Genomic DNA, 27,533 nt, shown 5'->3' with positions numbered 1-27,533 from the left:
AAGTGCTCTCAGCGGAAGCCTTTGGGTACACCTGAACTCCCTGGGGGAGCCTTTACGCAACCCCACACTCAACAGGACTCTGCGTCTTCACTCTTTCCTAACAACCCTAAACATAACCCTAACCGCAACAAGAAGCTGAACCCGAGTTAGACCCGAAAAAACACGTACGGTGCCACTTTCTGCCATCAAAAATGCTCTAAGCGGAAGCCTTTGGGTACACCTGAACTCCCTGGGGGAGCCTTTACGCAACCCCACACTCAACAGGACTCTGCGTCTTCACTCTTTCCTAACAACCCTAAACATAACCCTAACCGCAACAAGAAGCTGAACCCGAGTTAGACCCGAAAAAACACGTACGGTGCCACTTTCTGCCATCAAAAAGTGCTCTCAGCGGAAGCCTTTGGGTACACCTGAACTCCCTGGGGGAGCCTTTACGCAACCCCACACTCAACAGGACTCTGCATCTTCACTCTTTCCTAACAACCCTAAACATAACCCTAACCGCAACAAGAAGCTGAACCCGAGTTAGACCTGAAAAACCACGTACGGTGCCACTTTCTGCCATCAAAAAGTGCTCTCAGCGGAAGCCTTTGGGTACACCTGAACTCCCTGGGGGAGCCTTTACGCAACCCCACACTCAACAGGACTCTGCGTCTTCACTCTTTCCTAACAACCCTAAACATAACCCTAACCGCAACAAGAAGCTGAACCCGAGTTAGACCCGAAAAAACACGTACGGTGCCACTTTCTGCCATCAAAAAGTGCTCTCAGCGGAAGCCTTTGGGTACACCTGAACTCCCTGGGGGAGCCTTTACGCAACCCCACACTCAACAGGACTCTGCGTCTTCACTCTTTCCTAACAACCCTAAACATAACCCTAACCGCAACAAGAAGCTGAACCCGAGTTAGACCCGAAAAAACACGTACGGTGCCACTTTCTGCCATCAAAAAGTGCTCTCAGCGGAAGCCTTTGGGTACACCTGAACTCCCTGGGGGAGCCTTTACGCAACCCCACACTCAACAGGACTCTGCGTCTTCACTCTTTCCTAACAACCCTAAACATAACCCTAACCGCAACAAGAAGCTGAACCCGAGTTAGACCCGAAAAAACACGTACGGTGCCACTTTCTGCCATCCAAAAGTGCTCTCAGCGGAAGCCTTTGGGTACACCTGAACTCCCTGGGGGAGCCTTTACGCAACCCCACACTCAACAGGACTCTGCGTCTTCACTCTTTCCTAACAACCCTAAACATAACCCTAACCGCAACAAGAAGCTGAACCCGAGTTAGACCCGAAAAAACACGTACGGTGCCACTTTCTGCCATCAAAAAGTGCTCTCAGCGGAAGCCTTTGGGTACACCTGAACTCCCTGGGGGAGCCTTTACGCAACCCCACACTCAACAGGACTCTGCGTCTTCACTCTTTCCTAACAACCCTAAACATAACCCTAACCGCAACAAGAAGCTCAACCCGAGTTAGACCCGAAAAAACACGTACGGTGCCACTTTCTGCCATCAAAAAGTGCTCTCAGCGGAAGCCTTTGGGTACACCTGAACTCCCTGGGGGAGCCTTTACGCAACCCCACACTCAACAGGACTCTGCGTCTTCACTCTTTCCTAACAACCCTAAACATAACCCTAACCGCAACAAGAAGCTGAACCCGAGTTAGACCCGAAAAAACACGTACGGTGCCACTTTATGCCATCAAAAGGTGCTCTCAGCGGAAGCCTTTGGGTACACCTGAACTCCCTGGGGGAGCCTTTACGCAACCCCACACTCAACAGGACTCTGCGTCTTCACTCTTTCCTAACAACCCTAAACATAACCCTAACCGCAACAAGAAGCTGAACCCGAGTTAGACCCGAAAAAACACGTACGGTGCCACTTTCTGCCATCAAAAAGTGCTCTCAGCGGAAGCCTTTGGGTACACCTGAACTCCCTGGGGGAGCCTTGACGCAACCCCACACTCAACAGGACTCTGCGTCTTCACTCTTTCCTAACAACCCTAAACATAACCCTAACCGCAACAAGAAGCTCAACCCGAGTTAGACCCGAAAAAACACGTACGGTGCCACTTTCTGCCATCCAAAAGTGCTCTCAGCGGAAGCCTTTGGGTACACCTGAACTCCCTGGGGGAGCCTTTACGCAACCCCACACTCAACAGGACTCTGCGTCTTCACTCTTTCCTAACAACCCTAAACATAACCCTAACCGCAACAAGAAGCTGAACCCGAGTTAGACCCGAAAAAACACGTACGGTGCCACTTTCTGCCATCAAAAAGTGCTCTCAGCGGAAGCCTTTGGGTACACCTGAACTCCCTGGGGGAGCCTTTACGCAACCCCACACTCAGCAGGACTCTGCGTCTTCACTCTTTCCTAACAACCCTAAACATAACCCTAACCGCAACAAGAAGCTGAACCCGAGTTAGACCCGAAAAAACACGTACGGTGCCACTTTCTGCCATCAAAAAGTGCTCTCAGCGGAAGCCTTTGGGAACACCTGAACTCCCTGGGGGAGCCTTTATGCAACCCCACACTCAACAGGACTCTGCGTCTTCACTCTTTCCTAACAACCTTAAACATAACCCTAACCGGAACAAGAAGCTGAACCCGAGTTAGACCCGAAAAAACACGTACGGTGCCACTTTCTGCCATCAAAAAGTGCTCTCAGCGGAAGCCTTTGGGTACACCTGAACTCCCTGGGGGAGCCTTTACGCAACCCCACACTCAACAGGACTCTGCGTCTTCACTCTTTCCTAACAACCCTAAACATAACCCTAACCGCAACAAGAAGCTGAACCCGAGTTAGACCCGAAAAAACACGTACGGTGCCACTTTCTGCCATCAAAAAGTGCTCTCAGCGGAAGCCTTTGGGTACACCTGAACTCCCTGGGGGAGCCTTTACGCAACCCCACACTCAACAGGACTCTGCGTCTTCACTCTTTCCTAACAACCCTAAACATAACCCTAACCGCAACAAGAAGCTCAACCCGAGTTAGACCCGAAAAAACACGTACGGTGCCACTTTCTGCCATCAAAAAGTGCTCTCAGCGGAAGCCTTTGGGTACACCTGAACTCCCTGGGGGAGCCTTTACGCAACCCCACACTCAACAGGACTCTGCGTCTTCACTCTTTCCTAACAACCCTAAACATAACCCTAACCGCAACAAGAACCTGAACCCGAGTTAGACCCGAAAAAACACGTACGGTGCCACTTTCTGCCATCAAAAGGTGCTCTCAGCGGAAGCCTTTGGGTACACCTGAACTCCCTGGGGGAGCCTTTACGCAACCCCACACTCAACAGGACTCTGCGTCTTCACTCTTTCCTAACAACCCTAAACATAACCCTACCCGCAACAAGAAGCTGAACCCGAGTTAGACCCGAAAGAACACGTACGGTGCCACTTTCTGCCATCAAAAAGTGCTCTCAGCGGAAGCCTTTGGGTACACCTGAACTCCCTGCGGGAGCCTTTACGCAACCCCACACTCAACAGGACTCTGCGTCTTCACTCTTTCCTAACAACCCTAAACATAACCCTAACCGCAACAAGAAGCTGAACCCGAGTTAGACCCGAAAAAACACGTACGGTGCCACTTTATGCCATCAAAAAGTGCTCTCAGCGGAAGCCTTTGGGTACACCTGAACTCCCTGGGGGAGCCTTTACGCAACCCCACACTCAACAGGACTCTGCGTCTTCACACTTTCCTAACAACCCTAAACATAACCCTAACCGCAACAAGAAGCTCAACCCGAGTTAGACCCGAAAAACCACGTACGGTGCCACTTTCTGCCATCAAAAAGTGCTCTCAGCGGAAGCCTTTGGGTACACCTGAACTCCCTGCGGGAGCCTTTACGCAACCCCACACTCAACAGGACTCTGCGTCTTCACTCTTTCCTAACAACCCTAAACATAACCCTAACCGCAACAAGAAGCTGAACCCGAGTTAGACCCGAAAAAACACGTACGGTGCCACTTTCTGCCATCAAAAAGTGCTCTCAGCGGAAGCCTTTGGGTACACCTGAACTCCCTGCGGGAGCCTTTACGCAACCCCACACTCAACAGGACTCTGCGTCTTCACTCTTTCCTAACAACCCTAAACATAACCCTAACCGCAACAAGAAGCTCAACCCGAGTTAGACCCGAAAAAACACGTACGGTGCCACTTTCTGCCATCAAAAAGTGCTCTCAGCGGAAGCCTTTGGGTACACCTGAACTCCCTGGGGGAGCCTTTACGCAACCCCACACTCAACAGGACTCTGCGTCTTCACTCTTTCCTAACAACCCTAAACATAACCCTAACCGCAACAAGAAGCTCAACCCGAGTTAGACCCGAAAAAACACGTACGGTGCCACTTTCTGCCATCAAAAAGTGCTCTCAGCGGAAGCCTTTGGGTACACCTGAACTCCCTGGGGGAGCCTTTACGCAACCCCACACTCAACAGGACTCTGCGTCTTCACTCTTTCCTAACAACCCTAAACATAACCCTAACCGCAACAAGAAGCTCAACCCGAGTTAGACCCGAAAAAACACGTACGGTGCCACTTTCTGCCATCAAAAAGTGCTCTCAGCAGAAGCCTTTGGGTACACCTGAACTCCCTGGGGGAGCCTTTACGCAACCCCACACTCAACAGGACTCTGCGTCTTCACTCTTTCCTAACAACCCTAAACATAACCCTAACCGCAACAAGAAGCTGAACCCGAGTTAGACCCGAAAAAACACGTACGGTGCCACTTTATGCCATCAAAAAGTGCTCTCAGCGGAAGCCTTTGGGTACACCTGAACTCCCTGGGGGAGCCTTTACGCAACCCCACACTCAACAGGACTCTGCGTCTTCACACTTTCCTAACAACCCTAAACATAACCCTAACCGCAACAAGAAGCTCAACCCGAGTTAGACCCGAAAAACCACGTACGGTGCCACTTTCTGCCATCAAAAAGTGCTCTCAGCGGAAGCCTTTGGGTACACCTGAACTCCCTGGGGGAGCCTTTACGCAACCCCACACTCAACAGGACTCTGCGTCTTCACTCTTTCCTAACAACCCTAAACATAACCCTAACCGCAACAAGAAGCTCAACCCGAGTTAGACCCGAAAAAACACGTACGGTGCCACTTTCTGCCATCAAAAAGTGCTCTCAGCGGAAGCCTTTGGGTACACCTGAACTCCCTGGGGGAGCCTTTACGCAACCCCACACTCAACAGGACTCTGCGTCTTCACTCTTTCCTAACAACCCTAAACATAACCCTAACCGCAACAAGAAGCTGAACCCGAGTTAGACCCGAAAAAACACGTACGGTGCCACTTTCTGCCATCAAAAAGTGCTCTCAGCGGAAGCCTTTGGGTACACCTGAACTCCCTGGGGGAGCCTTTACGCAACCCCACACTCAACAGGACTCTGCGTCTTCACTCTTTCCTAACAACCCTAAACATAACCCTAACCGCAACAAGAAGCTGAACCCGAGTTAGACCCGAAAAAACACGTACGGTGCCACTTTCTGCCATCAAAAAGTGCTCTCAGCGGAAGCCTTTGGGTACACCTTAACTCCCTGGGGGAGCCTTGACGCAACCCCACACTCAACAGGACTCTGCGTCTTCACTCTTTCCTAACAACCCTAAACATAACCCTAACCGCAACAAGAAGCTGAACCCGAGTTAGACCCGAAAAAACACGTACGGTGCCACTTTCTGCCATCAAAAAGTGCTCTCAGCGGAAGCCTTTGGGTACACCTGAACTCCCTGGGGGAGCCTTTACGCAACCCCACACTCAACAGGACTCTGCGTCTTCACTCTTTCCTAACAACCCTAAACATAACCCTAACCGCAACAAGAAGCTCAACCCGAGTTAGACCCGAAAAAACACGTACGGTGCCACTTTCTGCCATCAAAAAGTGCTCTCAGCGGAAGCCTTTGGGTACACCTGAACTCCCTGGGGGAGCCTTTACGCAACCCCACACTCAACAGGACTCTGCGTCTTCACTCTTTCCTAACAACCCTAAACATAACCCTAACCGCAAAAGAAGCTCAACCCGAGTTAGACCCGAAAAAACACGTACGGTGCCACTTTCTGCCATCAAAAAGTGCTCTCAGCGGAAGCCTTTGGGAACACCTGAACTCCCTGGGGGAGCCTTTATGCAACCCCACACTCAACAGGACTCTGCGTCTTCACTCTTTCCTAACAACCTTAAACATAACCCTAACCGCAACAAGAAGCTGAACCCGAGTTAGACCCGAAAAAACACGTACGGTGCCACTTTCTGCCATCCAAAAGTGCTCTCAGCGGAAGCCTTTGGGTACACCTGAACTCCCTGGGGGAGCCTTTACGCAACCCCACACTCAACAGGACTCTGCGTCTTCACTCTTTCCTAACAACCCTAAACATAACCCTAACCGCAACAAGAAGCTGAACCCGAGTTAGACCCGAAAAAACACGTACGGTGCCACTTTCTGCCATCAAAAATGCTCTAAGCGGAAGCCTTTGGGTACACCTGAACTCCCTGGGGGAGCCTTTACGCAACCCCACACTCAACAGGACTCTGCGTCTTCACTCTTTCCTAACAACCCTAAACATAACCCTAACCGCAACAAGAAGCTGAACCCGAGTTAGACCCGAAAAAACACGTACGGTGCCACTTTCTGCCATCAAAAAGTGCTCTCAGCGGAAGCCTTTGGGTACACCTGAACTCCCTGGGGGAGCCTTTACGCAACCCCACACTCAACAGGACTCTGCATCTTCACTCTTTCCTAACAACCCTAAACATAACCCTAACCGCAACAAGAAGCTGAACCCGAGTTAGACCTGAAAAACCACGTACGGTGCCACTTTCTGCCATCAAAAAGTGCTCTCAGCGGAAGCCTTTGGGTACACCTGAACTCCCTGGGGGAGCCTTTACGCAACCCCACACTCAACAGGACTCTGCGTCTTCACTCTTTCCTAACAACCCTAAACATAACCCTAACCGCAACAAGAAGCTGAACCCGAGTTAGACCCGAAAAAACACGTACGGTGCCACTTTCTGCCATCAAAAAGTGCTCTCAGCGGAAGCCTTTGGGTACACCTGAACTCCCTGGGGGAGCCTTTACGCAACCCCACACTCAACAGGACTCTGCGTCTTCACTCTTTCCTAACAACCCTAAACATAACCCTAACCGCAACAAGAAGCTCAACCCGAGTTAGACCCGAAAAAACACGTACGGTGCCACTTTCTGCCATCAAAAAGTGCTCTCAGCGGAAGCCTTTGGGTACACCTGAACTCCCTGGGGGAGCCTTTACGCAACCCCACACTCAACAGGACTCTGCGTCTTCACTCTTTCCTAACAACCCTAAACATAACCCTAACCGCAACAAGAAGCTGAACCCGAGTTAGACCCGAAAAAACACGTACGGTGCCACTTTCTGCCATCAAAAAGTGCTCTCAGCGGAAGCCTTTGGGTACACCTGAACTCCCTGGGGGAGCCTTTACGCAACCCCACACTCAACAGGACTCTGCGTCTTCACTCTTTCCTAACAACCCTAAACATAACCCTAACCGCAACAAGAAGCTCAACCCGAGTTAGACCCGAAAAAACACGTACGGTGCCACTTTCTGCCATCAAAAAGTGCTCTCAGCGGAAGCCTTTGGGTACACCTGAACTCCCTGGGGGAGCCTTTACGCAACCCCACACTCAACAGGACTCTGCGTCTTCACTCTTTCCTAACAACCCTAAACATAACCCTAACCGCAACAAGAAGCTGAACCCGAGTTAGACCCGAAAAAACACGTACGGTGCCACTTTCTGCCATCAAAAAGTGCTCTCAGCGGAAGCCTTTGGGTACACCTGAACTCCCTGGGGGAGCCTTTACGCAACCCCACACTCAACAGGACTCTGCGTCTTCACTCTTTCCTAACAACCCTAAACATAACCCTAACCGCAACAAGAAGCTGAACCCGAGTTAGACCCGAAAAAACACGTACGGTGCCACTTTATGCCATCAAAAGGTGCTCTCAGCGGAAGCCTTTGGGTACACCTGAACTCCCTGGGGGAGCCTTTACGCAACCCCACACTCAACAGGACTCTGCGTCTTCACTCTTTCCTAACAACCCTAAACATAACCCTAACCGCAACAAGAAGCTGAACCCGAGTTAGACCCGAAAAAACACGTACGGTGCCACTTTCTGCCATCAAAAAGTGCTCTCAGCGGAAGCCTTTGGGTACACCTGAACTCCCTGGGGGAGCCTTGACGCAACCCCACACTCAACAGGACTCTGCGTCTTCACTCTTTCCTAACAACCCTAAACATAACCCTAACCGCAACAAGAAGCTCAACCCGAGTTAGACCCGAAAAAACACGTACGGTGCCACTTTCTGCCATCAAAAAGTGCTCTCAGCGGAAGCCTTTGGGTACACCTGAACTCCCTGGGGGAGCCTTTACGCAACCCCACACTCAACAGGACTCTGCGTCTTCACTCTTTCCTAACAACCCTAAACATAACCCTAACCGCAACAAGAAGCTGAACCCGAGTTAGACCCGAAAAAACACGTACGGTGCCACTTTCTGCCATCAAAAAGTGCTCTCAGCGGAAGCCTTTGGGTACACCTGAACTCCCTGGGGGAGCCTTTACGCAACCCCACACTCAACAGGACTCTGCGTCTTCACTCTTTCCTAACAACCCTAAACATAACCCTAACCGCAACAAGAAGCTGAACCCGAGTTAGACCCGAAAAAACACGTACGGTGCCACTTTCTGCCATCAAAAAGTGCTCTCAGCGGAAGCCTTTGGGTACACGTGAACTCCCTGGGGGAGCCTTTACGCAACCCCACACTCAACAGGACTCTGCGTCTTCACTCTTTCCTAACAACCCTAAACATAACCCTAACCGCAACAAGAAGCTCAACCCGAGTTAGACCCGAAAAAACACGTACGGTGCCACTTTCTGCCATCAAAAAGTGCTCTCAGCGGAAGCCTTTGGGAACACCTGAACTCCCTGGGGGAGCCTTTATGCAACCCCACACTCAACAGGACTCTGCGTCTTCACTCTTTCCTAACAACCTTAAACATAACCCTAACCGCAACAAGAAGCTGAACCCGAGTTAGACCTGAAAAACCACGTACGGTGCCACTTTCTGCCATCAAAAAGTGCTCTCAGCGGAAGCCTTTGGGTACACCTGAACTCCCTGGGGGAGCCTTGACGCAACCCCACACTCAACAGGACTCTGCGTCTTCACTCTTTCCTAACAACCCTAAACATAACCCTAACCGCAACAAGAAGCTCAACCCGAGTTAGACCCGAAAAAACACGTACGGTGCCACTTTCTGCCATCAAAAAGTGCTCTCAGCGGAAGCCTTTGGGTACACCTGAACTCCCTGGGGGAGCCTTTACGCAACCCCACACTCAACAGGACTCTGCGTCTTCACTCTTTCCTAACAACCCTAAACATAACCCTAACCGCAACAAGAAGCTGAACCCGAGTTAGACCCGAAAAAACACGTACGGTGCCACTTTCTGCCATCAAAAAGTGCTCTCAGCGGAAGCCTTTGGGTACACCTGAACTCCCTGGGGGAGCCTTTACGCAACCCCACACTCAACAGGACTCTGCGTCTTCACTCTTTCCTAACAACCCTAAACATAACCCTAACCGCAACAAGAAGCTGAACCCGAGTTAGACCCGAAAAAACACGTACGGTGCCACTTTCTGCCATCAAAAAGTGCTCTCAGCGGAAGCCTTTGGGTACACCTGAACTCCCTGGGGGAGCCTTTATGCAACCCCACACTCAACAGGACTCTGCGTCTTCACTCTTTCCTAACAACCCTAAACATAACCCTAACCGCAACAAGAAGCTGAACCCGAGTTAGACCCGAAAAAACACGTACGGTGCCACTTTCTGCCATCAAAAAGTGCTCTCAGCGGAAGCCTTTGGGTACACCTGAACTCCCTGGGGGAGCCTTTACGCAACCCCACACTCAACAGGACTCTGCGTCTTCACTCTTTCCTAACAACCCTAAACATAACCCTAACCGCAACAAGAAGCTCAACCCGAGTTAGACCCGAAAAAACACGTACGGTGCCACTTTCTGCCATCAAAAAGTGCTCTCAGCGGAAGCCTTTGGGTACACCTGAACTCCCTGGGGGAGCCTTTATGCAACCCCACACTCAACAGGACTCTGCGTCTTCACTCTTTCCTAACAACCCTAAACATAACCCTAACCGCAACAAGAAGCTGAACCCGAGTTAGACCCGAAAAAACACGTACGGTGCCACTTTCTGCCATCAAAAAGTGCTCTCAGCGGAAGCCTTTGGGTACACCTGAACTCCCTGGGGGAGCCTTTACGCAACCCCACACTCAACAGGACTCTGCGTCTTCACTCTTTCCTAACAACCCTAAACATAACCCTAACCGCAACAAGAAGCTCAACCCGAGTTAGACCCGAAAAAACACGTACGGTGCCACTTTCTGCCATCAAAAAGTGCTCTCAGCGGAAGCCTTTGGGTACACCTGAACTCCCTGGGGGAGCCTTTATGCAACCCCACACTCAACAGGACTCTGCGTCTTCACTCTTTCCTAACAACCCTAAACATAACCCTAACCGCAACAAGAAGCTGAACCCGAGTTAGACCCGAAAAAACACGTACGGTGCCACTTTCTGCCATCCAAAAGTGCTCTCAGCGGAAGCCTTTGGGTACACCTGAACTCCCTGGGGGAGCCTTTACGCAACCCCACACTCAACAGGACTCTGCGTCTTCACTCTTTCCTAACAACCCTAAACATAACCCTAACCGCAACAAGAAGCTCAACCCGAGTTAGACCCGAAAAAACACGTACGGTGCCACTTTCTGCCATCAAAAAGTGCTCTCAGCGGAAGCCTTTGGGTACACCTGAACTCCCTGGGGGAGCCTTTACGCAACCCCACACTCAACAGGACTCTGCGTCTTCACTCTTTCCTAACAACCCTAAACATAACCCTAACCGCAACAAGAAGCTCAACCCGAGTTAGACCCGAAAAAACACGTACGGTGCCACTTTCTGCCATCAAAAAGTGCTCTCAGCGGAAGCCTTTGGGTACACCTGAACTCCCTGGGGGAGCCTTTACGCAACCCCACACTCAACAGGACTCTGCGTCTTCACTCTTTCCTAACAACCCTAAACATAACCCTAACCGCAACAAGAAGCTGAACCCTAGGTAGGCCCGAAAAAACATTTTTGTGATTTAACCCAGCTGGTAGCCAAACACCACACAGCCGTTCACTAACCCTCTCCCCTCCTTCTCTGTAATAGGGGCAGAGAAACTGGAAAGTGAAGCCTCTGAGTTGAGATAAAGACATTTTATTAATACAGGAAAATAATAATAACAATAATAATAATAGTTTTAATGAAAATATTGTTAATAATGTGTATGAAACAGATCATGCACAATGCAATTGCTCACCACCCGCTGAGCGATGCCCAGCCTATCCCTGAGCAGCCGGCCGCCCACCTGGGCCAGCCACCCCTATATATTGTTTAGCATGACGCCAGATGGTATGGAATACCCCTTTTGCCAGTTTGGGTCAGCTGTCCTGGGTCTGTCCCCTCCCAGCTCCTGCTGCACCCCCAGCCTGCCCGCTGGCAGGACAGCGCGAGAAGCTGAAAAGTCCTTGGCTTGGTGTAAGCACTGCTCTGCAACAATTAAAACATCAGCATGTTATCAGCGCTTTTCCCATCCTAATCCAAAACATAGCACCCTACCAGCTACTAGGAGGAAAGTTAACTCTGTCCTAACTGAAACCAGGACAACACCTAACCCTAAACGTCCTTAGCTAACTGTGGAGCTGACGCTGTAGAGCTAACCGTAACTGTAACCCTAACCCCTAAGCCATCACTAACCCTAACCCTTGAGGCCGCTGGGGGCCATGAGATTCCAGGAAGAGTCCTTATTTTGCCTCTAGCTTGCAAGAGGAGGCTTGTAGGGCACCCTGGAGTGCCCTGAGAGGCCTCTAGGGCATCCTAGCAGACACTGGAGGTCAATGGGAGGCTTTCCAGGGGAGCTAGCTGGCACTGAGTGGCCCTTGTAGACCTGCGGCGGATCTAGAGTGTGGGAGAGGACCACAGGAGGCCTGCAGTGTGCCCGAGAGAGCCCTGCAAGGCCTCAGGATGCCACTAGATTCCAGGAAGTGTCTTATTTTGCCTCTAGGGTGCAAGAGGAGGTTCGTAGGGCACCCTAGAATGCCTTGCTCTTCCCTGGGAGGCCACTATGGCATCCTAGAGGAAACTGGGGGGGGGTCACCAGGAGGCTTTCAGGGGCACCTAGAGGGCACTGGGTGGCTCTGGTATACCTGTGGAGGATCTATAACTATATACACAAGATATAATTATATATATATTATGTATATAAAATTACATTGCAATCTAATATTAGGATTACTTATTAAGATGTTATTAATTATTAGCGTCTGTTAGCAATTAATACAATGACCTATTAGAATCTAATCACAGAATTATCTATCTATAGCAGCTATTAAACCTTTCTCTAGTAGGATCTTTGCAAAATAATGTATTTATGCCTAGCCATACTTCATTAGCTATTACTAATTACCTATTAACACCTGTCCGTACTTCTAATTAGATTTGTCTACCATCTGTTAATAACATCCTGTATTACTCTGAATGTTTGTACCTCAGCCAGCGGTGAGGAGGCTGGTTAACCCAGCACAGCTCTGCTGGCACGCAAAGGGGCATGTCCATAAAAGCTGTGCTCTGGCAGAGGATCAGCACATCCAGCACAGTGCAGATCAATTCTGTAGGGCCAAGGAGGCCTTCAGAGGTGCAAGGGGTACAGAGACCACCCTTTCCGCGGCTTCAGCTCCCTATTGTGGCTGCAGGCAGAGACCTGGCTCAGGGGAGCACGAGCATGGAGGCGGACAAGGGCGAGGATGGCCGCCGCAATGGGTGTGGAGGTGACGCAGGCGCCAAGCGTTCCTCTTGCCAACAGCCTCAGGCCCTGCATCATGGTGGAGGCCAGAGGGACCACAGGTGGCCCCCCTGTCTGCCAGCACTGCCTGCAGCTCCACGGTGGCCCTGAGGAGTCGCAGAAGCAGCACTGCAGCCGCAGCGATGCCCCGGAAGAACCTGAGGCGGTGAGGAGGTAAGCGATGGAGGTGCTGCGGGGCAGGGTTCTCCAGGTGGCCCATGCCAGCCAGCCCCTCGTGCCCCTACACAAAGCAGACAGCAGAACAAATAGGCGGCTCAGGGTTTATTGGGCGAGGACAGAGCGAACAAGAGGACACCGGGAGCCCGCTGCTTCCTACAGCTTACGGTAAGCACCGACAGTGATGTCAAAGAGCCGGGCGTTGTAGAGCTGGCCCCGCTTGTCCAGCAGGAAGAAGAAGGGGCGCCCCTTCACCTTGAGGGGGATCATGGCAGGCACCTCGGAGCGGTGGGCTCGGCACGAGACGTGGCGCAGCGGCACGGTGAAGGAGGGCCCGCGGCCCAGCCCCAGCGGCCCGTGGGTGCTGATGGCCACGGCCGCCCCCCCCCGCAGCAGCGTCACCTGCCGCACGGCGCGCAGCGGGAACACGCAGCCCGCTGCCACGATCAGCGAGCCTGGGGGAGCGGGGGGGGGGGGGGGGGGGGGGGTCAGCGCAGCCTCTCGAGCCCCCCACCCCACCCCCCCACCCCCCAAACCTCCCAAGACCCCGGCCAGCCCCATGCTGCCCACCTTGTCTGAGCAGAACCCCTGCACCCCTTCCTTCCCCCCAGTCGGGTCCCACAGCCCCCCCACACCTTGCTCCGAGCCACCCCCAGCCCCCTGTGCCCCCCTTCCCCCTCCCCCCCAGCCCTCGCCCCCCTCCCTCACCCCCTTCCCCCTCCCCCCCAGCCCCCCCCCACCTTGCTCCGAGCCACCCCCAGCCCCCTTGTGCCCCCCTTCCCCCTCCCCCCCAGCCCCTTGTGCCCCCCTTCCCCCCAGTCGGGTCCCACAGCCCCCCCCACCTTGCTCCAAGCCACCCCCAGCCCCCCGTGCCCCCCCGTGCCCCCCTTCCCCCTCCCCCCCAGCCCTCACCCCCCTCCCCCCTTCTCCCTCCCCCCAGCCCCCCTTCTCCCTCTCCCCCCTCTCCCCCCCCACCCCTCCCTCCCTCCCCCCCTTCCCCCTCTCCCCCCTCTCCCCCCCACCCTCCCCCTCCCACCCCTTCCCCCTCGCCCCCATCCCCCCCCTCCCTCCCCCCCTTCCCCCTCCCCCTCAGCTCCCCCCTCTCCCTCCCCCCCAGCCCCCCAAGCCCCCACCACCCGCCACCGGCCCGGGTCCAGGTCCAGCCAGTACCGAGGGTGAGGCAGGAAGCGGTGAAGCCGAGGCGCCACTTGTGGTCCCGGGGCCGGAGGGGGTCATCGGCACCGGGACCGGGAGCGGGACCGGGAGCGGGACCGGGATCAGGATCGGGAGCGGGACCAGGACTGGGAGCAGGACTGGGAGCGGGCGCAGGGCGCAGTGCCGTGAAGGCGAAGTGGGCCAAGCCAGCCCAGAAGCACCCCTGCCCCACGCAGAAGAGCCCGACCAGGCGGAAGAAGGGACCGCGCTCGTGGCGGAAGAGCGTCACGTCCCTGGGCACCGCCGCCTCCAGCTCCAGAGCCGCTGCCCGTGCCGCCGCCGCCGCCGCCATGCCACCCCTTCCGGGGCGGCCGCGCCAACGCTTCCGGCCGCCAGCTGCGCACCGAGGCTCCGGCGTTGAAACGAATTTATTTATTTATTTACAAAAACGGAGAGAAGAACGGGGGGAGAGGGGGGGGGGGAGGAATAAAACACCGCGAACAAAACAGCAGGAGCCGAGGGGGCACCGCTCACTTGAGAAACGCCACCTCGGGGATTTTGCCTTCCAGCTGCAAAGAGAAGGAGAGGGGCTCAGCGGGGGTCCGCGCAGGCCCTGCAAGAGGGGTCCTGGGGGGGGGGGGACCATAGGCATGCTCCCGCCACCCCCTGGGGGTCCTAGCAGGGGGGCACCTGCTCCCCAAGCCCACCTTCAGCTGAGTGAAGACCTGCCCAGCCCGGCCGTAGTCCCAGTCATTGTCCTGCAGGCACCTGGGGTGGAAGGAGGGGGGGGGGGACTTAGGAGGGATGCGGGGTGCGGGAGGCCAGGCTGCCTCTGAGGGGACACGGGGGGGGCACACTCACTTCTGGGACCACTCGAGGTTCATGCCTGACTGCATGGAAAAGGCTGCCAGCATCTCCTGCTGCTCCGCAGAGAGCGTGGGGACGGGGCTGGAGGAAGGGGTGGGTGCCGGCATGACAAAGGCCTTGCGGATCTCCTCTGTGGTGGCGTTGCGGACAAAGAGCTCGTCGTTGACGATGCAGAGGCTGAGAAGGAGGGGAGTGGGGGGGGAATAAGCACGGGGCAGGAGGCCAGGGGCGTGCCACCAGCCTCTCTTCCCTCACCCCTTACCCGGTGTTGCCAGCCGGCACAGCGATGAACATGCGGGTGAAGGCACGCACCGAGTCTCGGGATTTGCCGTCCACTGCGGAGAGTAAAGGAGATGGTGGAGGCCGGGGCACAGGCGAAAAGGCTTTACAGCGAGGAGGGGACGCAGCCCGGCCTCACCTTCCTTGAAGATCCCGTGGACGGCAAAGCACAGCAGCGTGTTCTGCAAGAGAAGAGGGTGGCGAGTGAGGCAGAGCCCAGCTCAGGGGCGGCCGCAAGCGCCGTGGCCCCCGCTCACCGTCTGGGCGCAGACATCCACCACGAAGGAGTTGACGTCGTGCTGGGTCTTGGGGAGCTCGTTGAGGAAGGCCACCACATTGAGGCGCGTGTGCTTGAGCAGCTTGAAGCGCATGGCTGGGGGGCGAGAAGAGCGCTGAGCCCCCCCTCCACGTGGGCCTGGGGTGGTCCAGCGCAGGGTGGGGGGGCGCAGCAGGGGCTTACTGGGATCCTTCAGCTTCTTCACGTTCCTGCTGTCCTTGAAGTACTCGTTCAGGCTGTTCCTGCGGGGACAAGCGGCCGTGAGGGACAGGACGACGAGATGCAGTGCAGCTGCCCCGTCCCGCATCGGGGGGGGGCTCAGGGGGACATACCTCGGGGGGTTTTGGGGCCCGAAGGGGATGCTGAGCGAGCAGCAGGCGCCATCGTGGTAGGCATCGAGCAGCCCCTGCCTGTCACTCGAGTCGTAGATGGAGTAGTACCTACGGGGGGGAGGACAGGGATGGGCGGGGGGGAGCACACACAACACCGCCCCCCGCCTGCCTCAGGGCCCGGCCCACGCTTACTGCTGCAAGAACCGCAGCACCAGCGCCTTCAGGTCATCGGAGCCGAAGTAGCTGCCCTGGAAAGAGAACGGAGCAGCAGTCCCTCCCTGCGGGACAGCGGGGCCCCCCCAGGCCTAACCGGGGCTGTAGGGGCCCCCACCACGGCCCCACCTTGCATGGGGGCAGCGTCGTGGGTGCCTCCACGTCAAAGGCGATGGGTGGCGGGAGCTCGTGGCCGTCCTAGGGGAGAGGCAGAGAAGGGGGTGAGGGGGCCGGCTCCCTCCTGCCTGCCCCAGGAGGACTGAGTGTCCCCCCCCCCAAAGCTTCGGCAGGGGTCAGCCCCCTCCCTCACGCACTCACCAGGCGCAGCAGCTTCGGGAAGCGCTCTCTGACGGAGCTGCCGAGAGGGAGAGCAGTCAGCGTGGCGGCCGGGCTGCCCGCTGGGGCCAGGGGCAGCAGGAAAGGCCGCCCACCCTCCCAAAAAAAAAAACACTCCCCCCCCCCCTCACCTGCCCTACCCGGCCGCCCTCCCCGGAGCCATGGGGCACACAACGGGGCCGCCCCACGCGGCTGCCTCCCCTCTCCCCGCTGTCGCTCCCCCCTCTTCCTGGGGGTGCCATACCAGGGGACTGCCCCTGTCCCCGGAGGGGTCTTGGGCTGACGAGGAACCCCGGGCCCCCCCAGCCAGCTCAGGACTTACCTGGCTCGTACTCACCTGAGTGCGGGCGCCCAGAGAGGAGGGGAAAAGGGAGGGGAGACAAGATCCCACTGGTCGTGGCACGGCCACGGGCACGAGCCGCCTGTTTACAGCTGGGGGGGGGCCCCTCGGCAGGGTGACCCCAATTCAGCAGAAGAGGATGAAGCGGGTGAGGGGACAGAGGGGCAGGCAGCCCTGGGCAGAGCCTCTTCTCCTTTGTGCCGCTCCCTCCCAGACCCAAGAACGTGCCAGGCTACGGGCACGGCCGCATCCAGAGCCAAGGCCCCTGCCAGCACCGGGGGCCAGCACCGGTGCACCCGGGGCGGGGGGCTCTGCCCGCAGCGGACTGGGGGCCTGCGCCAGGCCTGGGACGGCCTCCCCGCACTGGCCGCAGCAGGGCGGCAGCGTTTGGCCACTGCACGGCTGTGCCTGTCTTAGGTTGTTCCTCCCGTGAGGAATCTTACCCGTCTCTGGCTAGCCAGCCATCATCGAGGGCCAAGCGCGGGCGCGGGGGGCGGCAGCTCCGCGGGGGGGGGGACAGGGGCAGCAACGCCACGCCCCGGGCCACGTCCCACGGCCCCCGAAAGTCCCACGGAAGGGTGGAGGAGCATCGAGAGCCCCGTCTGCACGGCAGAGGGGTGGGAGCAGCGGGTGGGCAGCGGGGCGCTCCAGAGAAGAGGCTGCATGCCCTGGAGACGAGGACGGGGGAGGAGAAGAGGGAGGAGGAGGAAGCAGGGAGGAAGCAAGTCTCCGACCAGCTGAAACAAACGCTGCGCCGTCCTGCGGCGGGCAAGCAACAGCCCTTCACGGCCCTGCGCCACGACCAGGGGCTGTCGGGAAGCCTTGAGGGGGGGGGGTCTGGGCACCGGCAAGCGGAAGGCACGGGGGGGGGGCGGCCTCTCTTCATCCTGCCGTTCTGCCCCCCGCAGAGCAGGGGCGGCCCATGGGCCCCTAGGGCCGCCCCAAGGCTAACACTGACCTGACGTAAGTAGACTGGTCCCGGAAAGTGTCGCACAGCGGGTTGCCGTCCAGCCAAAGCTCTTCCAGCTTGAGCCCCTTCACTTTGTCCAGCTCCCGTTCCGACTTCAGCTGCAGCGGGGGAGGGAAGAGGGGCCGTGAGGGCGCGAAGAGGTGGCGTGCGCAGAGGGTCAGGGGCGGCACCCACCTCGTTGCGAGAAAGGTCGAGGATTTTGAGGCCGGCGGCTTTCTGCGCCAGCTCGGACAGGTCGTCGAGGCGGTAGAGCTTGTTGCTGCTCAGGTTCAGAGACTGCAGCTGCAAGAACAGAGACAAGCGTCGGGGCAGCCCCACAGGTAACGCTCCCTCAGGAGAAGCCTCCCCCGTTCTCACCTCGGGGATGTTTTCCTCGATGATGCGCAGCACAACCAGCATGCAGCTCCGCTGGTTCAGCACCACGTCGATGCTCTGCGACACCAAGTCTGGGGGGGGTGGGAGAGAGAGAGGAAAAGGGAGACGCAAAGGGCGTAAGGCACCGCCTGCCACAGTCCCGTCCTGCCCTCCACGTCCCCTGGGTGGGGAGCAGCGCTCACCGGGATCGACACGGAGGCTCTTGAGGTCCAATGCCCGCTGTGAGCCGTCGTACCTTTTACTCATGCAGAGCTGCAACAGCGCAAGAGAAGTGAGGGCAAGCAGGCGGCCCCCGCCCCATTCCCCTGCCCCAGCCCAGCGCCCGCTCCGCTCACCTTCAGCTGCTCAATCTCCTCCGGCTTCAGTTCGTTCTGCAGGGACTGAGGCGGAGCCGACGAGTTGATAATTATCACCACCTAACGAATACAGAGCGGTCTATGAGACGGCGTCCTGGTGAGAAACGCGGCTACGTGGAACAAGAACGGCCGCCCTGCAGAGCTGCTCCCGCGCAGATTGAGGCACGCACCTTGTAGTTGTCCCTGTCCGTGATCTTGCGAGAGACCTGCTTGAGCGCGCTGGCGGTGGTGGCATCCTCCACGTAGAACTGGGCTCGGTTGTGGTCGTAGTGGAACTTAGAAAGGAGGGCAGCGGGCTCAGCGTGCAGCCAACCCCTGGAGGGTCTGCCAGACCCACTTCCACCCTCGGAGCCGCCCGCAACAGGAAGCGAAACCAAAGGCAGACCCCCCCGCTCACCTCAACAGGAGTGAAGGGAACGCTGCAGAGGTTCTGGATGGAGCTCAGCAGCCACGTCTTGTCATACTTCTTCCCATACGGGATCTAGGAGGAAATTCGGGCAGCGCTACTGCGCAATCAGGATGCAAGCGAGGGCGGCAACGGCGCGCGGCTGCTTTAGGGGGCACGGGGAGTCACCAACGCCGCGCCTGGGTCAGGCATGGTGCATCCCGGCAGGACACAGCCGCCTTCTGCATCTGCCCCAGGGGGACGAAGGTGACAACGGCCACGCCACAGCACAGGAAGAGGGGAGCTGCCCCCCCCCCCCGTTCCCAGCACCACGAACGTCCTGAGGGTAGCTGCAGCCCCCCAAACAAGGGGTTGCCGGCGGCCGTGACGCCCCGTCCCCACAGCTCCCGCCCCACTCACGGTGATCTTGAACCAGTTCCTACGGCCGCCGTCTCGGCTCCCGCCGCCGCTGCCGCCGCCGCCGCCGCGCTCCGGGGCGGGGAGGTCGCGCCGCACCGTGATGTGGATGTTGGCCGTGCGGTTGGGCCTGGGCCCGTAGGGTAAGCTGGAAGGCGAGAAGGGGGAGGAGAACGAGGGGAAGCCGGCCCGGCCGACCCCCCCCCGCCCCGCGGCGGGGCCGCCCGCCCACGCACTCACTATCGGTTCCGGGGCCCGTCGTGGGCCTCGCTCATGGGGACGTCGCCGTCGTCCTCGTCCAGCCGCGCCCGGAGCCCGGGGCCGCCCCGGTTGCGGGAGCGGTGGTTCACCTCGCTGTACATCTTCCCCCGGAACGGGCCCCGGCCTTTCTTCCTGCGGCCCGAGAAGCCTCTGCCGCCCACGCGGTCATCGTGCTCTGCCCCCGGGGGCAGCGCCGCCCGTCAGCACCGGGCAGCACCCGCGGGGCCCCGCTTACCGGCGGGGCCTGCGGCCGCGCGGCCCCCCGCCAGGCCCCGCCGGGTCCCGGGCCCGGTTCCCCGCCGCCCCCGGCCCCGCCGCCCCCAGCGCCGCCCCCACTCACCGCTGTACCCCCCCTTGCCCTCCTCCGCCATCTCCGCCGCTCCCGGTACCGACCGCGGCACCGCCGCCGCACGCCGCGCCCCCTCCTGACGTCACTTCCGCCCCCCCACCACCGCGCTCCCTCTAGCGCCCCCTGGCGCCCCGGAGGCCGCGCGCAGCGCCGCGGGTTCGAATCCCGGCCCGGGAAGAAGAAGCGAGAGGAGGTCCCGTCATTTTAATGCAGCCCCCGGCCCGCCTCCGCGGGCCTCAGGGGGTCCCCACGGCCTTAACGAGGCCCGCAGCGGGCCCTGGCAGGGGGCTGCGGGCCGGCAGACCGCAGGAGGTCACAGCCACCATGACCAGGCGGCCCCCCGGGACCGGCCTCGGCGTAGGCTGCGGGAGCCGTGGCGAAGGGGGGGCCCGGCGCGCTGCTCCCCGGGGGGCGGGGGGGGCTCCGAGGCTGCCCGAGGTCCGCCACCGGCACCGCCAGTCCCCGGCGTATCCCTAACCCCGTCCCCCGCTGTCCATCAGAGCCCCGCGGTCACAGCACGGCCGTGTCCGTCTGTCCCGGCCGGAGGGACAAAGGGGGGGGCCAGAGCGGGGGATGCTCAGGCCAGGAAGACGACGAAGACGATGAAGAAGACGATGAGGATGAGGAAGATCTTGACCATCAGCCAGCGGTTGGAGGTGACCGACTGGAAGTACTTGAGGATCTCCCCGTGCGCTGCCTCCACGTTCAGCTGCGCGTCCTCCACGCTGGCGTCGATCCTGCGGGGCGGGGGGGGACACACACGCTCAGGGGGCGGACGGACACACGGACAAGGTGGGGGGGGGGGGAGCAGGGCAGCGGTACCTCTGGATCGTCTCCTCCTGCTCCTTCACCATGTGCGCCAGCTGCTGGAAGATGGAGCCCAGCTCCACGATGGTGGACTCGATGTTCTGCATCGTGTCCGCCCGGCTCTGGATGTACGAATCCTGCGGGGCGAGAGGGGAGGTGGAGCGGGGCAGGCGCCGTCGGGCTCCCGCCCCCAACACCGGCACCCCAAAGGCTTTCGGGGCCCCCCCTCGGGCTCCCACCCCCTACCTGCTCATCGATCAGCTGCAGCTGCTGGCTCGTCCGCGCGTCCATCTCAATGGCGACGTCCCCGGCGCGCTGTGGCTCGTCCTGCAGCATTGCCGAGCCGCCTGCGGGCGCAGCAGGGCCTGAGCAGAGGGGACAACCCCCCCCTTCCCCCCCCCCCAAAAAAAAAAAAACAAACCACCCCCCCTCAATCCCAACGCTCACCCAAATTGCCAGCGGCCAGGGGCAAGGCGGAGACGGGGGCACGGGAGAAGTGCTCGCGGCGGCTTCGCTGCTGCTTCAGGTTCTGCGGGGGGGGGGGGTGAAATGGGGGCGGAAAACGGCGGCGGTGGAAAATGGCGGGGCGAGGGGGCACCGGGACGGGGGGGGGCCGGCGGCCAACGCTCACCTCCGTCCGCACCTCCAGCACCGATTTGAAGTCGTTGGACATGGAGGCCAGCTTGGACTGGGAAGGGAAAAGGGGGGAGATCAGCCGCTGCTGCGTGGGGGGGGGGCTGTTTGTGCGCGTCCTTTCCCCCCCCCCCCCAAGCTGCGGCCCCGTCCCACCTGCAGGGACACGACGACGGTGTTGGAGTGCGTCTGGACGTGGCGCCCGCTCTGGCTGCCCCGCGCCCGCACCACGTCCTGCAGCTGCGCGATCTGCTTGTTCAGGCTGTTGATGTCCTGCAGGAGGGGACGACGGGGTGGGGGGGGGCCCAAAAAATACAGCCCCCCCCCCAGCCCCACGGCACCCCCCGTACCTGCTTGATGATGTAGGTGAGCTCCTCGATCTCCACCGCCTTGTCGTCAAAGAGGGATTTCCTCTTGGCCACTGCCAGCGTGGGGGGGACACAGAGCCGGGCTCAGGACCCTCGCTCCCCCCCCCCTCCAAAAATCTGAGCCCCCCCCCCTCAGGGGCAGCCCCCCCCCACTCACAGATGGTCAGCTTCTCCAGCTTGGCGAAGGTGTTGCTGAGATCCTTCCCGATGCGCCTGTTGGGGGGGGGTAAAAAGGAGGGGGGACAAGGGGTTGCATCGCAGCCGGGGCACCCTTCGCGTGTGTCCCCCCCCCCAAAAAAAAAACCCCAAGCGGGGGGCCCCACTCACTTGGCCATGAGGCTGAACTCGCTGCGCTGCCGGGCGGCTCCTGCGGCCGCTCTGCTGGGCTGCAGCCCGTTCTGCTGGGGGGGGCACGGGGGGGGGGGTCAGGGCGCTGAGAGCACCCCCCCAGCACCCCCTGCACCCTTCAGCGCCCCCCAGCACCTCCCGGCACCCCCCGGTCCCCCCCAGCACCTCCCAGTCCCCACCAGCAGTCCCCCAGTGCTCCTAGCACTCCCCAGTCCCCACCACCACCACCCCAGTACCTCCCAGCACCCCACCAGCACCCCCCAGTAGCCCCCCAGCACCTCCCAGCGCTCCACCAGTCGATCCCAGCACCCCACCAGCACCTCCCAGTCCCCACCAGCAGCCCCCCAGTCCCCCCCAGCACCCCCACCAGCACTCCCAGCACCTCCCAGTCCCCCCCAGCACCCCCACCAGTACTCCCAGCACCTCCCAGTCCCCACCACCACCCCCACCGGTACTCCCAGCACCCCCACCAGCACTCCCAGCACCTCCCAGTCCCCACCACCACCCCCACCAGCACTCCCAGCACCTCCCAGTCCCCACCACCACCCCCACCAGCACTCCCAGCACCTCCCAGTCCCCCCCAGCACCCCCACCAGTACTCCCAGCACCTCCCAGTCCCCCCCAGCACCCTCACCAGCACTCCCAGCACCTCCCAGTCCCCCCCAGCACCCCCACCGGTTCTCCCAGCACCTCCCAGTCCCCACCAGCACCCCCACCAGCACTCCCAGCACCTCCCAGTCCCCCCCAGCACCCCCACCAGTATTCCCAGCACCTCCCAGTCCCCCCCCAGCACCCCCACCAGTATTCCCAGCACCTCCCAGTCCCCCCCAGCACCCCCACCAGTATTCCCAGCACCTCCCGGTCCCCCCCAGCACCCCCACCAGTATTCCCAGCACCTCCCAGTCCCCCCCAGCACCCCCACCAGCACTCCCAGCACCTCCCAGTCCCCCCCAGCACCCCCACCAGTACTCCCAGCACCTCCCAGTCCCCACCACCACCCCCACCGGCACTCCCAGCACCTTCCAGTCCCCCCCCAGCACCCCCACCGGTACTCCCAGCACTTCCCAGTCCCCCCCCAGCACTCCCACCAGTACTCCCAGCACCTCCCAGTACCTCCCAGTCCCCCCCAGCACCCCCACCGGTACTCCCAGCACCTCCCAGTCCCCCCCCAGCACCCCCACCAGTACTCCCAGCACCTCCCAGTCCCCCCCAGCACCCCCACCAGCACTCCCAGCACCTCCCAGTCCCCCCCCAGCACTCCCACCAGTACTCCCAGCACCTCCCAGTACCTCCCAGTCCCCCCCAGCACCCCCACCAGTACTCCCAGCACCTCCCAGTCCCCCCCCAACACCCCCACCAGTACTCCCAGCAGCTCCCAGTACCTCCCAGTCCCCCCCAGCACCCCCCATCTCCACCTGCCGGCCCTGCAGCGACTTGCAGGCGGACAGAAACTCCTGGGTCCTGTCGCGACACGACATGACGTCGGCGCCTGGGGGGGGGGAGGGGGCGGCCCGGAGCGGCGGCGGCGGGGGGGGCACGGCCTGCGTCTGGGGGGGCCCCAGGTAAACGCCCTGCTCCGTGTTCCTCGAGCCGTGGCGGCGCCGCGCGTTCATCGGGGCATCACCTGCGGCTGCGGGGGGGTCAGCACCGGCCCGGGACCCCCCCCCCAATACCGGGAGGTACCCAAAATCCAGGGGATTCCACCCAAAAAGCCCAGGGAGACCCCAAAATCCTCCTCCCCCCCCCCCCCAGCTCGGGCCCGGAGGGGAGGGGGGAGCGTGAGGGGGGGCAGGGGGCGTGGCCAAGCGGAAGCCCCGCCCCCTCCCGCGCTCACCGGGCCTCGCGCTCGGTTCGGCGCCGCTCGGCTCCGCGGCCCCCCGGCGACGCGCTGACGTCACTGCCACGTCCCCCCTTCCCGTGACGTCACGCGGCGCGCCTCCGAGCCCCGCCCCGCCCATCCCGAGGAGGCCCGGATGCGGCAGCGCCCCCTGGCGGCGGGGAGGAGCCGCGGAACGACCCCCCCCCGGCACCCCAAACCCCCCCCGAAACGCCCCCAAACCCCCCCAAAAACGCCCCCAAACCCCTCAAAGCCCCCCCACACCCTCCAGAGCCCCCCAAAACCCCCTCAAAGACCCCTCTGAGTCCCCCAAAGCCCCCCAAACCCACCCAAAGGTCCCCCAGCCCCCCCCAAGCCCCCTCCGAGACCCCCCCCAAACCCCTCCAAAGCCCCCTCCGAGACCCCAAAGCCCCAAAAACCTCCCCAACCCCCCCCCAAGCCTCCTGAAACCCCCCAAAGACACCTCTGAGCTCCCCAAACCCCCCCAAAGACCCCTCAGAGCCCCCCAAAGGCCCCCCCCGAGCCCTCCCCCAGCTGCTTCACCGCCCCACACCCCCCCTCCAAGGGCACTTCAGCCCCCACAGCCTCATCTGGGGGCCTCGTTGGGGTTGAAGCCGCCCCCCCCGGGCAGCACAGCGCCCCCCCAAAATGGCTCAAACCCCCCCCCCAAAAACGACAAGACGGGAGCGAAGCCGTGCGGCGAGCGCGTCTTTATGTGCTGCACAGCAGCAAACCCACAGCCGAGGCGGGGGCAGCCCCTCCTCGCCCCTCAGCGAGGGGGCACAGTCCCGTTTGGGGTCAGGTTTTGGGGGGGTCACGGCCCAGAGCTCTTCCGCTTCTTGGCACGTTTGCCCCGGCCGGCCTCGGGGTCCGGCGGCTGCGTGGGGACGGTCTCCATCGAATCCCAGAGCGCGTCGCCCTCCTCTTCCTCCTTCACTTCAGCTGGCGCGGCCGGCGCTTCCTGGGCCTGCCAGGGGGTCGAGGGGGGGGGAACAGGAATTGTATGAGCAGGAAAAAAGCAAACCCGCACCCCAAAAGCAGCCCCAAAGGCTCTCACCTCCCAGTCCTGGTGGCTGCTCAGCAGCAGGCAGTTCAGGCGGGATTTCAGATAGACCTGGAGGGACGACACGGCTCGGAAGGGGGCCGGGGGGGGGGGGACAGCAGGGTCCCGGGGAGCCCCCACCTCACCTTGTGGCGCAGCTGCTTGTCGTCCAGGTCATGGACACGAAGGAAACGGTCGAGGCCGCAGGAGGCCACGAGGGGGAGGGACGGGTGGCACTGCAGCCCCCGCACGCTGCCCGCGAAGCCCTTCAGGCACTTCAGCACCCGCCCTGGGGGACAAAAACAGCTGAGGGGGAGCTGAGAAAATCATCGAGGGTCACAAACTCGTAGTTATTACTGTACCATTTATGTCCAATTTTATTTGACCAACCATTAATTTCCCCTTTTCCTTCTTTTTTTTTAAATTTCTCTCATGAGTACAGGACCTGTAACTTTTGTTTTTACTGATTTCATCCCATTTTTCTCCTTATATTGGGACAGGAAGACCATCCCCTTATCTGCTTAACATCCTCCCCGCTGCTCTGCCCGCACAATCACTTTCAAATATGCAAGTAAAATTTTCTGCTGCAAAACCACATTTTGCTCCAAAAACACGCATTTTTTTCTTAAAAGGAGCGGCGGGGGGGGGGGGGGGGGCAGCTCCACTGCCTTCCCCCCCGAGATGCCTGAAGCTCACCTTGGCGCAGATCAATGACAGCCACCTCCCCACGAGCGCTGCCCACCACGACGGAGCTGGGGGGAGTAAAAGGAAGGAAGAATTTGGCTCCTTCACCCCGGGGACACCCCAAGCGCTCCCCCCCCCCCCCCCCCCAGCCCCAGGCCGCACTCACGTGGCTCCAGGTGCGAGGGAGAGCGCGGTAAGCGGGGACTCGCTGAAGGTGGTCTCCAGCACCGGACGCCGCTGTGGGGTGCTGGGGTCGTAGAGCCGCACCTGGGGACGCCAGGCGGTGATGGCACAGCCAGTGCCCCCCCGTGTCCCCCCCCCCTCAAAGCCCCAGGGTCCCACCTGGCGGTGCGCGGTGCACGTAACCACCTTGTCGGATCCCGGCAGGAACTGGAGGTCGCGGTCCCAGACGGGGACGCGGAGGTCGAGCCAGTCATTCCTGACCTGCGGCGGGGAAACGGGGCGGGGGGGTGAGACAAAACAGGGCGCAGAAGGGACACGGCGGGGTGGGGGGGGGGACGCGTGGGGGGCCACCCACGTTCTTGGCACGGAAGACGGGCTCCTCCGGGCGATGCAGGTCCCAGACTTTGAGGGCGTTCTCCTTCCCGCCGGTGCCCACGCGGTGAGGCCGGGCCGGATCCTGGCGCATGCGGCACAGCCCCGCGCCCGCCTGCAGCTCCAGCTGGCACGGGGGGGGGGGGTCACCATGGGGGGGGGGGGTGGGACGCACACCGAGCACGGCGCTCCCCGCCCTCGCGCCCCAAAACACTCACATTCTCCGCCGCGTCGTCACGCCACACCTTGAGGAGCCCCGACTCGACGCAGGTGATCAGGGTGCTGAGGAAGTGCTGTTATCACAAAGGGGGTTCGAGGGGGGGGGGCTTTGGGACACCCCCCCCCCCCCCCTCACCGTGACCCCCTACCTGCCATGAGCCGCCAGGCCGCAGAAGGCGCCGTCCCCGCCGGGGCACAGCCGGGTCTCGGTGAACTTCCCCTTCTCAGTGCTGAACAGCTTCACCGAGCGGTCCAGGCACCCCACCAGGACCTGGGAGAGGGAACCGCAGGGCCGTGGGGGTGCCGCCGACCCCCCCCGACCCCCCCCGACACCCCTCCGGGACACCCCCCAGCTCACCTCGGTCTCGGCGGCGTCCCCCCAGCAAAGGGCGCAGACGCCCTCCCCGCGGCTCAGCGCCCCGCCGCCGGTGTAGTTGGTGGCCTGCTTCTTCTGCAGGTTCACGCCTGGGGGGAGCCGCCGGGGGGGAGGTGTTAAAGGGGCCCCCCGGTACCGGGGACCCCTTCCCGGAGCGTCCCCCGGTCCCGGGGACTCCCCCCACGACCCCCCTGCTCCTCTCCCCCATCCCGGAGCCCCTCCGGTCCCGGGGACGCCCCCATGGGGCCCCCCCGGTATTGGGGACTCCCCCCACGGCCCCCCTGCTCCTCTCCCCCATCCCGGAGCCCCTCCGGTCCCGGGGACGCCCCCGTGGAGCCCCCCCCGGTACTGGGGACTCCCCCCCCCCCGTCTCCTCACCCCAACCCCGGAGCCCCCCCCGGTTCCCTCCCCCCACCACCTTTAAGCGCTCCGGTCTCGGCCCCCACCCACACGTGGCTCCACCGCGCGGGGGCCGCCATCCTGCCGCGGTCCGTCCCCGGCTCCGCTGCCCCGCGGAACCGCCGCCCGCGCTCTTTGGTTCCGGGGACGTTAAGGTTCCCCCCCCCAGCACCGGACCCCTGAGCGCTGCGCACCAGCAGGAAGCGCAGCACTGAACGCGCTCCCCCTCCCCCCCCGAGCCGCGCA

At 60.8% G+C, this 27,533-nt stretch overlaps 4 protein-coding genes across 9 annotated transcripts; all 4 read right to left on the bottom strand.

Moving 5' to 3' along the window:
- Positions 1–11,290: 11,290 nt before the first annotated feature.
- On the bottom strand, positions 11,291–14,653 carry TMEM223 (transmembrane protein 223). Of its 2 annotated transcripts, XM_080609195.1 has the most exons (4): positions 14,278–14,652; positions 13,275–13,562; positions 13,029–13,171; positions 12,284–12,405 (listed from the first exon to the last, which is right to left on the bottom strand). In XM_080609195.1, the coding sequence occupies exons 1-4, from the start codon at positions 14,612–14,614 to the stop codon at positions 12,403–12,405; spliced, it is 771 nt and encodes a 256-aa protein (XP_080465321.1). In that variant the 5' UTR covers positions 14,615–14,652; the 3' UTR covers positions 12,284–12,402. The 2 variants fall into 2 exon arrangements, with proteins under 2 accessions (XP_080465320.1, XP_080465321.1); XM_080609194.1 differs by having other exon boundaries at positions 11,291–13,171; positions 14,278–14,653.
- Positions 14,654–14,679: 26 nt separating this feature from the next.
- Positions 14,680–20,137, bottom strand: NXF1 (nuclear RNA export factor 1). Its single transcript, XM_080609188.1, has 21 exons — positions 20,011–20,137; positions 19,650–19,845; positions 19,413–19,557; positions 19,005–19,088; positions 18,778–18,882; positions 18,587–18,667; positions 18,434–18,503; positions 18,234–18,322; positions 18,051–18,158; positions 17,865–17,974; positions 16,549–16,585; positions 16,360–16,428; positions 16,210–16,265; positions 16,018–16,125; positions 15,869–15,927; positions 15,666–15,781; positions 15,548–15,590; positions 15,392–15,464; positions 15,124–15,306; positions 14,970–15,030; positions 14,680–14,831 (listed from the first exon to the last, which is right to left on the bottom strand). Exons 1-21 carry the CDS (start codon positions 20,039–20,041, stop codon positions 14,793–14,795), a joined length of 1,863 nt encoding a protein of 620 aa, XP_080465314.1. The 5' UTR covers positions 20,042–20,137; the 3' UTR covers positions 14,680–14,792.
- Positions 20,138–20,208: 71 nt separating this feature from the next.
- On the bottom strand, positions 20,209–24,112 carry STX5 (syntaxin 5). Of its 5 annotated transcripts, none has more exons than XM_080609190.1 (11): positions 24,010–24,112; positions 23,558–23,799; positions 22,155–22,228; positions 21,985–22,040; positions 21,810–21,880; positions 21,616–21,732; positions 21,458–21,514; positions 21,274–21,355; positions 21,073–21,173; positions 20,842–20,963; positions 20,209–20,756 (listed from the first exon to the last, which is right to left on the bottom strand). In XM_080609190.1, the coding sequence occupies exons 2-11, from the start codon at positions 23,786–23,788 to the stop codon at positions 20,597–20,599; spliced, it is 1,071 nt and encodes a 356-aa protein (XP_080465316.1). In that variant the 5' UTR covers positions 23,789–23,799; positions 24,010–24,112; the 3' UTR covers positions 20,209–20,596. The 5 variants fall into 5 exon arrangements, with proteins under 5 accessions (XP_080465316.1, XP_080465319.1, XP_080465315.1 ...); XM_080609193.1 differs by having other exon boundaries at positions 22,155–22,225; positions 23,591–23,799; XM_080609189.1 differs by having other exon boundaries at positions 23,558–23,805; positions 24,010–24,097.
- Positions 24,113–24,707: 595 nt separating this feature from the next.
- WDR74 (WD repeat domain 74) lies at positions 24,708–27,465 on the bottom strand. Its single transcript, XM_080609177.1, has 11 exons — positions 27,307–27,465; positions 26,871–26,977; positions 26,662–26,783; positions 26,512–26,575; positions 26,277–26,420; positions 26,081–26,182; positions 25,905–26,005; positions 25,751–25,806; positions 25,201–25,343; positions 25,070–25,126; positions 24,708–24,979 (listed from the first exon to the last, which is right to left on the bottom strand). The coding sequence occupies exons 1-11, from the start codon at positions 27,365–27,367 to the stop codon at positions 24,827–24,829; spliced, it is 1,110 nt and encodes a 369-aa protein (XP_080465303.1). The 5' UTR covers positions 27,368–27,465; the 3' UTR covers positions 24,708–24,826.
- Between the last annotated feature and the right edge of the window lie 68 nt (positions 27,466–27,533).

Source organism: Anser brachyrhynchus, assembly GCF_964034855.1.
Source record: "Anser brachyrhynchus genome assembly, contig: SCAFFOLD_328, whole genome shotgun sequence".
Taxonomy (NCBI): domain Eukaryota; kingdom Metazoa; phylum Chordata; class Aves; order Anseriformes; family Anatidae; genus Anser; species Anser brachyrhynchus.
The sequence above is the reverse complement of the archived record's forward strand: the minus strand, read 5'-3'. Positions and strand labels throughout refer to the sequence as shown.

What these genes read in the sequence shown, in the direction of transcription:
- WDR74 (XM_080609177.1), bottom strand. Translation starts at nt 27,367, where the DNA reads ATGGCGGCCCCCGCGCGGTGGAGCCACGTGTGGGTGGGGGCCGAGACC. An exon ending in CGAGACCGGAGCGCTTAAAG is followed by an intron (nt 26,978 to 27,306) that starts GTGGTGGGGGGA and finishes GGCTCCCCCCAG; the next exon opens with GCGTGAACCTGCAGAAGAAG. An exon ending in GCAGCCACCAGGACTGGGAG is followed by an intron (nt 24,980 to 25,069) that starts GTGAGAGCCTTT and finishes ACCCCCTGGCAG; the next exon opens with GCCCAGGAAGCGCCGGCCGC.
- NXF1 (XM_080609188.1), bottom strand. Translation starts at nt 20,041, where the DNA reads ATGGCGGAGGAGGGCAAGGGGGGGTACAGCG. An exon ending in TCGAGGAAAACATCCCCGAG is followed by an intron (nt 18,159 to 18,233) that starts GTGAGAACGGGG and finishes CTGTTCTTGCAG; the next exon opens with CTGCAGTCTCTGAACCTGAG. An exon ending in GACCAGTCTACTTACGTCAG is followed by an intron (nt 16,586 to 17,864) that starts GTCAGTGTTAGC and finishes CCCTCTCGGCAG; the next exon opens with CTCCGTCAGAGAGCGCTTCC.
- STX5 (XM_080609190.1), bottom strand. Translation starts at nt 23,788, where the DNA reads ATGAACGCGCGGCGCCGCCACGGCTCGAGGAACACGGAGCAGGGCGTT. An exon ending in GAGTTCAGCCTCATGGCCAA is followed by an intron (nt 22,041 to 22,154) that starts GTGAGTGGGGCC and finishes CCCCCCCAACAG; the next exon opens with GCGCATCGGGAAGGATCTCA. An exon ending in CCGTCGTCGTGTCCCTGCAG is followed by an intron (nt 21,515 to 21,615) that starts GTGGGACGGGGC and finishes TTCCCTTCCCAG; the next exon opens with TCCAAGCTGGCCTCCATGTC.
- TMEM223 (XM_080609194.1), bottom strand. Translation starts at nt 14,614, where the DNA reads ATGGCGGCGGCGGCGGCGGCACGGGCAGCGGCTCTGGAGCTGGAGGCG. An exon ending in CGCTTCCTGCCTCACCCTCG is followed by an intron (nt 13,563 to 14,277) that starts GTACTGGCTGGA and finishes CCGCTCCCCCAG; the next exon opens with GCTCGCTGATCGTGGCAGCG. An exon ending in CATCACTGTCGGTGCTTACC is followed by an intron (nt 13,172 to 13,274) that starts GTAAGCTGTAGG and finishes TGCTTTGTGTAG; the next exon opens with GGGCACGAGGGGCTGGCTGG.